Source organism: Solanum verrucosum, unplaced genomic scaffold (genome assembly GCF_900185275.1).
Source record: "Solanum verrucosum unplaced genomic scaffold, falcon-dt-bn FXZP01000255.1, whole genome shotgun sequence".
NCBI classification, from domain to species: Eukaryota; Viridiplantae; Streptophyta; class Magnoliopsida; order Solanales; family Solanaceae; genus Solanum; species Solanum verrucosum.
This window is the reverse complement of record NW_026020006.1, coordinates 2,197,670-2,210,014: the sequence shown is the minus strand read 5'-3', so window position 1 is coordinate 2,210,014 and position 12,345 is coordinate 2,197,670. Positions and strand designations below refer to the sequence as shown.

Sequence of the window (12,345 nt, the reverse complement as noted above, 5' to 3'; positions counted from 1 at the left end):
TTGTTCGAGCTACTTAAGCCTGTTCAAAAATATTCTTAACATGTGTTAAATTCGTTACTTTGGACCAAAATCAACTATTTCTCACAGAATACCCCATACCATTGACAATATCGTACACATTATTTCTTATTTTTATAATCTGTCAATATGAGATTTTATTCGTTTAGAACAAATCTCATATTGCAATGGAGATAAAAGTAAAGTATTAATATATTATAATTAAACAAATAAAAACACAAATTGATGAACAAAGCATGCACATTTTATTCACTTTTTAAACTTTTAATTTGGAAAAGATAGATGTGAATTCCTGTAAACTACTCTATTAACTTACACTTGTCAATTTACATCGCAAACGGCAAAGCATGCACATTTTATTTCACTTTTTAAACTTTTAATATAATTTAGAAAAGATAGATGTGAATTCCTGTAAACTACTCTATTAACTTACACTTGTCAATTTTACATTGCAAAATAAGTGCGATTCATGTGAAACTGTATTTTCAAAGTTAAATTAGATTTTATTAATTCGATATTTTAAATTTAAAGTTTTAGATATTTAAAAATTATATAAAAAGTATTATAAATTATAACTTTTGCATATCAATATAATGAAAAAATATATATTATAAAATGTTAGTCAAGATTCATATTGTTTGACTATAGAAAAAGAAATCACGATAACTAAAAAAGAACCGAAGGAGTAATTATTATTTCTATCGTTTGAACAAGTAAAAAAGCCATTAATTCCTTAATGAATGGGGTAAAATTAGGAGCTACCATTAATCATCTTGACTTTTTGTACAACCATATGTGATACACACACATTAATTAATCCATAAAAAACAGTTTGATTTTGATTATTTTCTAAGCATGGATTAATTAATTTTGACTGAGTTAATTTAAGTTTTTAAGCTTAGCTTGAAATAATATATACTCCCTTTGTCCCTAATTATTTGCCCGCTTTTGAATTGAAACACCTATTAAGAAATCAATTAATGATATAGTGAGTTTACCATTTTACCCCTATTAATTATGAAGTGGATGAAAAGTTATGCATTTTTCAAAGTTATTAGTCATTTAATTAAGGATATAATAGGTAAAAAAAATATCCTTTCTTGATTTGTCAAAATTGATAAGTAATTAGGGATAGAGGAAGTATTGTTTTTACTATGATAGCATAAGTTTAAATTGTAGCAGCGATATAAAAAAATTAGCTGATTTTTTTATATATAATATCCAAAGTTTTATTGTACATAGGAAATATTAGGTAAAACTAGTCAGGACACCACAATTAGTGAAAAATAAATTTAAGAATTAATAGAGACAAATAAGTTTAATTCATTTTTTGACTTTGACCAAGTGGGAATGCAAGAAAATAAGGACAAATTAACAGGTAAGCAAAATTTGCTTATATGTGTAAATATAGACAATATTATCAACTTTTATTAAATGCACAATGAATAAACTTGACTTATAAATAGCATTATCATTTTGAAGTTTTCTATAAATTAACAAATAAAAAAAGATAAAAATACAACCATGAAAAATCTCAAAATTGTGTTTGGATTTACAATATTTTTTATCTTAGCAAATGTTATTGGAGCAAATATTAGTATAAGTAAAATATCTTGCAAAGGCTTATGCAGACTTACATGTATAAGTTCTTCTCAACCTGATTTTTGCAATGATGTATGCATGAAAAGATGCATAATTCATAGTGTTTATGAAGCTATGACTCATAACACTAGTTGTTATGAGCAATGCTCCAACACCATCTCAGGTATAATTTCGATCTTATATATACAGTATAATTTTTGAATAAAAAAAACGATCCTAGTAACAAGGCTTTTTTTTTTTTTTACTAAGAACACTGTTTTAAAAAAAATTAAACTATGGATCCAAAATTAAAATTTGTTCTGTTTTATTGTTTTTGTTGCAGATGAAAAGAAAATGGGAGGCTGCTATGATGATTGCACAGCCAAATATAACAAGTCAAAAAGCAGTAATGTAACTAATATTTAATGTGGATCATCCAATAAATCTTTATGAATATTATGTTATGATATGAAGAACTATATATGTTTCTAATGAAAGGAGTTTACTTTTTGATACTCTAATCTTTTCCAATTTAATTTTAAAGTATCTAATTCATATTAATATGCTCGATAATTTATTGAAAATAACCCTTTTCAGATCTCTGGTAAAATTACACCGATATATTATTGTTGTTGCAATTGACTTTGTACACCATAGGAAGAATCACGGGTTATATTGAAGACAAACAAATGCCACAAAAGAGCTTGCAAGTTGCAAGGAGACTAACATTATCTTGGCAAAGTAAAATAAAAGCCACAATCATGTCTATGATACATATATATTTTTAATTTTCTATATGATACTCACATTACGAATCGATTGAATTCAGATAAATTTCATATCGAAGGTAAATTCTATACTCAGAACTCGTACTCCCTAACGAAAGAGACTCTACATTCAGACTTAAATTCTATACTCAGAGTTCGTACTTCCTAACGAAAGGGACTTTATATCCTGACTTAAATTCTATACTCAGAACTCGTATTCTCTAACGAACGGGACTTTATATCCAGACTTAAATTTGAGGTCTTTAATTAAGGAAGAATGAGTGGCTTACCACTCCACCGCAACGGTTGTTGGTGATATATAGAAGATACACTATATACAACTAGTATACTACACTATACTCCCAATTGAATTGGAATTGTAGGTTGTCATGCATGGTGACACGTGAACCTATATTCAAAGAAACAACTTCACGTGAAACTATCAAACAAAATTTTCTTATAGAAAAACTAGAGGTCATTATAATTTGACAACTCCTAGCCACTAACTTCCAACACTTTTTGAATCTCATGGCCAAAGTATTATATACCAAAATGCAGAAATCAAGAAGAGTTTAAAGTACAAACAAAACTTAGAAACTTGGAAAAGAAAAAAGTAGAAAAGAAACAAAGCAAATTTGTGAGTTTAAGTTGTTCAATGAAGAAACAAGGTTGTGAAATTGAAGCAATAGGCATCAACTACACAATCTATACACATAAAAGAGAAACCCCTTTTAGTTTTTTTAGCAGAAAACAACACCACAAGTGTATAAAAGGAGTTCAAGAATTGGAAAAAGGTGATACTAATAATAATCCAAAGTCTATAAGGCATGTTCTTAAGGATGTGAATTGTAGAGCAAAAACAGGTGAAATTCTAGCTATTGTTGGTCCAAGTGGTGCTGGAAAGTCTACTTTTTTAGAAGTTTTAGCAGGAAAGATTGAGCCACAAAGTGGATCTATTTTTGTGAACCAAAAACCAGTTGATAAAGCAAGGTTTAAGAAGATTTCAGGCTATGTTACACAAAAGGACACTCTGTTTCCTCTGTTAACTGTTGAAGAAACATTAAGTTTTAGTGCAAAACTAAGGTTAAAACTTGCTCCTAAAGAATTGAGTTCAAGGGTTAAGTGTTTGATTCAAGAACTTGGTTTAGAACATGTTGCTGGTGCTAGGATTGGTGATGATCGAATTCGAGGGATTTCAGGTGGTGAAAGGAGGAGAGTTTCTATAGGAGTTGAACTGATTCATGACCCTGGAGTCTTGATTCTTGATGAGCCAACTTCAGGTCTTGACAGTACTTCAGCATTGCAGATCATTGACATGCTTAAAACCATGGCTGTTACTCGTGATCGAACGATAATTCTTAGTATTCATCAGCCATGTTTTAGGATCATGAAGTTGTTCAACTCAATCCTACTTTTGGCTAATGGTACAATCTTGCATCATGGAACCATTGAACAGCTTAGTTTAAGGTTAATCCTATTAGGATTAGACCTTCCCTTTCATGTCAACATACTTGAATTCGCCATCGAATCGATTGACATAATCCAGAAACAAAACCACACATTGTTGCCTCAATCAGCACTTATGATCAAGAATTCAGGTAAGTTCACTTTACAGCAACTCTTTCAAGAATCTAAACTGATAAATGAAGACTCTTTGTCTATGTCTATGTCTATGTCTATGCCTATGCCTATGCCTATCCATGTTGGCTTTGCAAATTCAAGTTTGCAAGAGATTGTGATCCTTACAATAAGGTTTTGGAAAATCATATACAGAACAAAGGAGCTTTTTGGTTTTAAGACACTACAAATGTTACTCTCAGGACTTGTTTTAGGATCAATTTTTTACAATCTTGAAGATGATTTAGTTGGAGCACAAGCAAGAGTTGGCTTATTTGCATTCATCTTGACATATCTTTTGTCAAGTACAACAGAAGCATTACCAATATTCTTACAAGAAAGGGATATACTAATGAAAGAAACATCTTGTGGGAGTTATAGAGTTTCATCTTATGTCATAGCCAACAGCCTTGTCTACTTGCCATTTCTGTTGATTCTTGCATTGCTTTTCTCAACTCCATTATACTGGATGGTTGGTTTAAACAAACAGTTTATGGCATTCATGCACTTTTTGTTACTAATTTGGCTCATTCTATACACAGCAAACTCAATTGTTGTGTGTTGTAGTGCCTTAGTACCAAACTTCATCATTGGGAACTCATTAGTTTGTGCTATCATGGGATCATGTGCATTGTTCTCTGGTTACTTTGTTTCAAAAAATGAGATACCAAATTATTGGATTGTGATGCATTATGTATCCCTTTTTAAGTACCCTTTTGAAGGGTTCTTGATTAATGAGTTTTCTGGTTCTGGAAAGTGCTTACAATACATGTTTGGGATGTGTTTGGCCAGTGGTGAACAAGTACTAAAAGAGGAAGGATATGGTGGTGAAGAAAGTAGAAGGAAGAATTTGCTTATTATGGTTTGTTTTATCATGCTTTATAGGTTCATTTCTTATGTAATTCTTAGAATTAGATGTACTTCTCAAGGAGGATTCAAAAAGATCTTCATTTCAATTAGATGAACTAATTTTAAGTACTTCACAAGTCACTTGTACAAAATACACAAAAGTTGTTTGTTGTAATGTTATATTAATTGTGCATTTTGTTAAAGGACTTGTATATTTTATATTTACCCTTCTCTATTTGAATAACTAGTATCCATTTTCTTGAAATGTTTTATGTCATTTCTCTTTATTTTCCATGCTCAATTGAATCCCCTTCGTCGAAATATTCTATCGTATATATATAAGATCCCATGACGAGGTTCGTGTCTTCGCCTTGGATGTGTAGACACAAATTATCAGGATTTGAAACTTATGAGTTCTGAACTTGTCATATAACTCATAAGTCATTTTAGTTAGACACAATACATAAGCATACACTCAAACTTGGCATCAATTGGCAAGTAAGCACTCTAATTTTGAGTATGCATATTTAGACACCTCAAAAAATTATGTCATGTCAGCATAAGTTGTCCATGAGATACAGTTCAAATGAGTTGGAGTGTTTAGTTGTCATTTGTCTGCATGTGAACTCTCAAAATTGAAGTACTTACTTTGAGATCTAAACAAAAGTTACTGAATCCATTCAAACGCGCACCTAATATTATTTTGTTTATTGAATCCATTCAATCACGCACCTAATATTATAGCTCCGCTCCTTATCTCGAAAACTTAAACTAAACAATAATGGGAATAATGTGACAAGATCATTCAACAAAAATAATTCATGTTTGGCACAAGAAGTGAAGGGTACAATATTTATTAACAAATATTCTTATGATTTTAATTTATTTTATTTTGGATATAAAAAGACAAAGGAGCATCACGGACTCTCTTTCACAGTTTTACTCATGCAATGTTTTATATTCCGTACACACTTTTATTCATGGCCACAACGAAAGATTTATTAACATTAAATACAAATCATTTTCTAACTCTTTATTGTCTTTTTCATATCCGTGACTTGTGTTCCTTTTTTATTATATTGTCCTTTTCAATCATTTTAAAGAATACAGCGAAGTGATGGATTCAAAATTTAGACATATGTATGTGTTTTAATAAATGAATAGCCCATCTTTTTTTGGAAATCCTAACTATTGTTAGTATGATATGATTTGTGGCTTGTGAATCCATTATGTGTGGACTGTGGATTCAATTTCATTGTTTGTCCTTGATTTCTAATATGATCAACTTTTCGTAAGAGTATTTGTTAGTATGATATGATTGGTGATTTGTGAATCCATTACGTGTGGATTCAATTTCATTGTTTGTCCTTGATTTTTAATAGGCGAAATGGTCTGGTGGACCCTTATACTTGTATCAGTTTGTATTTTGAATCCTTCTACTTACACCTTTGTCATCTGGGCCCTTCAACTCAATAAAACACAATTTAACAAACTCCTCTGACCGTTGACCAGGCTTATGTGACAGTAAGATGTCTGAGTTGGCAAAAGTGTGTAACTACACGCCTATTAAGGCGAGTGAGGAGCATTTTTACTTAAAATATATTTAAAATTATAAAAATAATAATTTTTTAAAACCATTAATTAAAAAACTCCTTCTTCACCCATTACACCTCATTTTCAGCCATATTCATCCCTTGCCCAACCCTTTTTTTCTTTCTTTCCAAAATCTATTTTTCGGCTAGATCTAGTGTGTTGGCTGTTGGTTTTGTGAGGTTGGAGAAGGAAAGGAAAATGGTCGTGACGTGTGGTGGAGATGAAGGCAGGTAAAGGAAGGAATATGAGTGGTTTCGCCGGCAACAATGACGACGGCGGCGATGGTTTGGGTCATGAAACAATGTGAAGGGGAGAAACTATAATGGGTAGATTTCGACGAGTTTCACGGCATAGGTTGGTGTGAAATTGTATTTGTAAGCAATTTGGGGTGTGAGGATTACGAAAAGCTTGGCCAGATCTAGTTGTGCGGTGGCCAGATCTGATTTTGCGGTGGTTTAGGTTGTTGTTACTGTGGAGGTTGGAGGAGGAAAGAAAAGTAGTGATGGTGTGCGGCGGAGATTAAGATGGGTGAGGGAGTAAGCATATGTGATTTCGCCGGAAAAATGGCGACAACGCCGGCGATGTTTGGTCGTGAAATAGGGAGAATTAGAAATGCCAATAATAAACTAAAATGTTATTATTTTACATTTTATTAAATAATTTTGGTTAATAATTTTAAAAAATAGTTATGAAATAATTATGATGTGGCATTAATATATTTGACGTGGATATGACATGTCAATTATATAAAGGAGAGTGAGCTACACACATGGTTGGAGGGGCTTAAAAGTCTCATTTTAATTGAGTTTAAGGGTTCAGATGACAAAGGTGTAAGTAGAAGGGTTTAGAATACAAACTGATACAAGTATAAGGATTCACCAGACCATTTCGCCTTTCTAATATGATCAACTTTTAGTAAGAGTATTGAATAGTTATAAGTAAACGATAGCTTATCATTTGAATGAAAACAATTATAACTCTTAAAATTCAACGCATAAATGGAGTGGAAGAATTAGAATCTTAAAAGTATGCTCATGAGATGCACGATTAACTCTGTTTACTTGTTTTTCACACACAAAAAAGGTTGAGGGGAAGTCATAGTTTTATCGAAGTAATAGAAGTCATTTTGAATCCGCCACTAATAATATTCCACATGTTTTATTTTATATAACAGTGCTGATAGAGTGTGAACCAGAGTCTGAAGAAGAATGAAAATCTATTGAAATTAAAATTTTAAAAATATCAATATATCATGACATATATATGTTGTTTTAAAAGCATGTCACTAAGTAATATGAAATTTCTAAAATATACACTATTTTTTCCATATGAAAATGCTTAATTCTCTTCGAAACATACTTTACTAAAAGGAAGATAGCACTACATACGATATAATCGATCCATAGAGTTATAATGGAGTAGTCTAATTGTGACTAGAGAAACTTGTATTATATCAAACTCAAAGGATTAAAAGAGAAGGTTTATCGTAAATAATTGGAGCTTGTTTCACTTCGTATTTTTCAAATATATTTTGAAACGTTTTTCTTAAGTCAAAGGTCTAACGTGATTAATTACTCTACCTCAAAAGTCATTAGGTAAAAATAACGTCTTTATAGGTTGTGCATTTTAACCTCCTCAGATTTCACACGGAAAATATTGTTGTAATGAGTATGGGTTTGTAAACAAAAATTTGGCCCATGGATATTAGTGAAAAAGCCCAATAGTTGTGTCAAATGATGGGCCTAACAATGAATAAACCGGGGGCCCAAAAATACTCCTCCAACCCGTTAATAGCTCAGAAATTGAGCAAAATTCCTACTGTTTGTAATAATGGGACGGAGCATATCCCGGTCGCCGTCGTATTCTCGACGGTCTCGATCCCCGGTGAATCGTCATCGCAGCAGTCGCCGGAGCCGACGTGACCGAAGCCGCTCACCCTATTCCAGCAGGTAATATTTTGTCATCCAGCTCGTATACTCATGAATTTGCATCTCTTTTTTGTTGAAAAATGCATTTTTTATGATTTATTGCTAGTTTATATGAATTTGCATATCTGTTTTGTTGAAAAGGTTCAAACTTTTGTTATTTTTCTTATTTACTGTATGGAGTGCGGTAACAAAGGTGTGGCTTAGTGGTCAATGAAATGTGTGTCGAGCACCATGAGGTCTTATTTATTGTAGCCTTGGTGGACAGAGTTACATGGTAACTGATGCTGGTGGGAGGTGTCAGGTATCTAGTGAAATTAGTCAAGTGCCCACAAGCTGGCCCCCGACACACTTTTCGTTTTCTATTTTTAGTTTAAATGTTGGAATTTTAGCTGCATTGTTATGAAGCCTGAAAAATCTATCTTCATTTAGTAGTTTGTTTCAAATCTCAACTAGAAATCTCCTAATTGCTATATTCTATATATAAACCGATGTCTTTACAGGTATTTAACTTTCTGCTTACTACTTGTACTTTGGATAGTTTGGTTTGATTGTGGTAGTCAAAGGGGTGGGCTGAGAGATAGATAGTAGAAGAAGGTTGATTTAAAGGAAATTGTGTGTGAATACAAATTAGGAATGCCAGCAGACGGTGTAAGTGTGTGTGTTCTACTTAAAAGTGTAGCCTTGTACACGGCAATCACTTGCTTAAAACTATATCCAGCAAGTTTTATGTTTTTATAACAGGAAGGTTGTGATAGTGAACCACACAGAATAGTTCATGTTTTAGTAGCGGATTTTCGTTGAAATTGGTCGTCCTTCACATTATCATGTCTATTTAGTTACAATTGTTATATTTCGCAGGAGAAAGAGTCGCTCTGGTACCCCTCACCGCCGTCGGAGCCGTTCTCCAGCTACAAGGCGCAAAAGAAGTCGGTCCCCGACGACTAGGCGTCATAGGAGACGACGAAGTCACAGTTCCTCAGAGTCTCCTGTACCTAAGTCTCGAAGTCCTAGTCTTACATCCACTGAGCGTAAAAGTGCTGCTGAAAAATTGAAAAAAGAAGAAGAAGAAAAAAAAAGGTTTGTTAGATGTGATTGATACTGTTATGATGTTCCTTTGGCTCTAGTCTATGTCCTAAAGTTACTCCCAAGTACTCAACTATAGTGAGCTTCTGTAAGTTGTTGCTTTCCGGAGGTTTGATCTAGTCTTTAAGTTAAAGAAGTCGAGAGTAAGTAAACTAAGCTAATATGCGTGTGTGTATGTAGCTGTATCTTTTTATGTCGTCGTTTTTTGTGCTTATATATCATTGTAGAGTTATCTAGAGTGTACTTATACGAAATTAATGCTCATGTTAACATATTTATACATTGGTATACATACTTGATATTTGATATGCTATACTTGAGCCGAGGGTCTATTGGAAACAGCCTCTCTACTCAAGGTAGGGGTAAGGCTGTGTACACACTATCCTCCCCAAAACCTACTTGTGGGAATACACTTGGAATATTGTTGTTGTTAACATATTTATCCAGAAGATTTTAGTGTAGTATTCAACCACTGTAGACTCTTGGCATGTTGGGTTATTAAGAGAAGATTATTACTTGATTTTCTGTGGGTCTGAAACCCTCTGAAAAATGTGCTGTACATTTTTGTCTTACATCTTGATCATTGGTGATATGTCTTGGCATTACAGGCCATTATGTTTCAAGATACATAGTGCAGCATGCCTGTTGCTTTAACGTACTTGTTTTTTCTATTCAAATGTGGAAGTGTTGAAGAGTTATGGTTTTATTTCATGTGCTCTCTGTATTTTGACCTAATTGAATAACTTTTAGGCTACAGCTAGAGGCAGAACTCAAGCAATTAGAAGAGGAAACTGCAAAGAGATTGGAGGAAGAAATAAGGAAAAGGGTCGAGGAAAAGTTAAATTCAGAGGAAGTTAAGCTGGAAATAGAGAGGCGAATAGAAGAAGGTCATAGAAAACTGTTTGAAGATGTTGAAATTCAACTTGAAAAAGAAAAGCAAGCTGCTCTTACGGAGGCAAGGCTAAAAGAAGTAAGTTTCTGTTGGGGTGGTTATTGACCCATTGTTGATATCTACTAATCATTATATTCTCCGCTTGTGTACTTCTTTTTGTCATCGTATCTTGATGAGATCTTATATGAAAGATAACATGTTATTTACGGCTAAAAGATAAGTATTTTAATTCTTAGTTAGGATGAGGAAGGAAGCCGGGAAAGTTTAACTCTTCTTTGTTCTGCTTGTACTTTAGTCTTTAGTAGCAGTATTTCTCTTGTAAGAGGTTAGGCATTGGCACATGAACCTGATATACTCCACAAACTTTCCTGTCTACACTGAAACTACTTGTTAGTTCAACTTTAGAGAGCGAGTCAGCTAGCTTTCCTCCATTTATGAATCTTATATTTTAACAATTCCAAAATAGTTTCTTGTCTTCCCACTTAATCGAGGTTAAAATTTTCATGTTCTTTGTTTAAATATACAAATCTTTGAACTTTTCAATGGCATGTTTCTCACATAATAACACACTGAACTAAACAGGAAAAGGCACGAAAAGAGAGAGAGGAGCTGGACAAAATGCTTGAGGAGAATCGAAGGAGGGTACAAGAGGCTCAAAGGAGAGAGGCTCTTGAGGCACAGCGAAAAGAGGAAGAGCGACTTCGGGAGTTAGAGCTCATTCAAAGACAAAAGGAGGAGGCTGCTCTAAGGAAAAAACTTGAGGAAGAAAATCTAAGGAAACTATCGAGCAAAAATAAGTCTAGGACCAACTCGATTGGTCTATAAAAGCACACTCTCTTGAGATTCTCATGCTCAGATGTAATTGGATAAAGATATCCGGCATTATGTGTCAAACATGGAGAGTCGTAGAACCAAGATTAGCTGATTTTTGGAAGTTCACTCGACCAGAATGATATCACCAGGGCTCAACTCAAAGTCTCCATTGCAGGTTTCTACAATTGCAAGAGTTTCTACATCTTCAATTCATGGCTAATGCTGTTAATCACTGTATTTTGTAAACTTATAGGGGACAAACAAAACAATAACTGATTGGTGAAAGTTTGTTCATGACTTTTAAATTTAGTACATGTATTTGTTAGAACTGCTAGGGGGATATTCAATAGGTGATAAAGAAAAATGTGAACTTTGATCTTATGGCATTATGCAAGATTCTGTTCTTGCTTGCCTCTTCTTGAAGTTCTCAGGCTGAGTAGCTCTTCTCCTGTATCACGTTTTATTTTTCTTTTTTGGTGTTGTGTATTGAGCCCTTTTTTTTAATGTCACTATCAGAGCGATGTCTCTGTGAACCATACAATGTTCGTTCTTCTATTGTTGGTTCTTGAAATTTCATCTGTTTATTCATTCAATTCACAGTCACAAGGGGCCGGAAGGACTTTAAAGTCTATTGGAAACCACTATAATAGCATGAAATGAAGGTTTCAAATGTAAAGTGTAAGTTGCCAAATAATACAATAAAATTGTAAATGCAAGAGCTAAGACTTGATTTTTAGCTTTTTCTAGAAATTGGTAGGAATAGTATACAATTATCCAATCATGGTATATGCTTTTTAGAGCGGGGGGGGGGGGGGGGGTGGATTACCAAAATTTAGATTCTTTTTCAGATATTTGTTTGGCCATTTCAATCACATTGATGGCTTCAACTCAACCAAAATTTGTTAAGTCCATTTGTAAGTAAAGAATGCTAGTAATTACTTCAAGTATTTTGATTTGACAAAGAAAAACAACAAACATTCAGAATAAATAACTTAAGTTGTGAGTTCGAGTTATGAATAGAGCAAAAAGGTGGGAATTTCTACGAAGGGGTAAGAAAACAAAACAAAAAAAAAAACTTGAAACAACTCAGATAATGAAAAAGAACAATATATTATCCTTTGAGTGTACAATAGTTGTAAAAATGTATCATTGAAAAAACTAAAAAGCAATGGTCTTTGTACATATGCTCAATAATCATACCTAC

At 33.2% G+C, this 12,345-nt stretch overlaps 2 protein-coding genes across 2 annotated transcripts; both read left to right on the top strand.

Moving 5' to 3' along the window:
• Positions 1–3,012: 3,012 nt before the first annotated feature.
• Positions 3,013–4,947, top strand: LOC125819465 (ABC transporter G family member 5). Its single transcript, XM_049498892.1, has one exon. It carries the CDS (start codon positions 3,022–3,024, stop codon positions 4,945–4,947), a length of 1,926 nt encoding a protein of 641 aa, XP_049354849.1. The 5' UTR covers positions 3,013–3,021.
• Positions 4,948–8,251: 3,304 nt separating this feature from the next.
• On the top strand, positions 8,252–11,437 carry LOC125819508 (uncharacterized protein At1g10890). The gene is made up of 4 exons (XM_049498944.1): positions 8,252–8,374; positions 9,212–9,430; positions 10,187–10,406; positions 10,911–11,437. Exons 1-4 carry the CDS (start codon positions 8,256–8,258, stop codon positions 11,151–11,153), a joined length of 801 nt encoding a protein of 266 aa, XP_049354901.1. The 5' UTR covers positions 8,252–8,255; the 3' UTR covers positions 11,154–11,437.
• Positions 11,438–12,345: the final 908 nt, after the last annotated feature.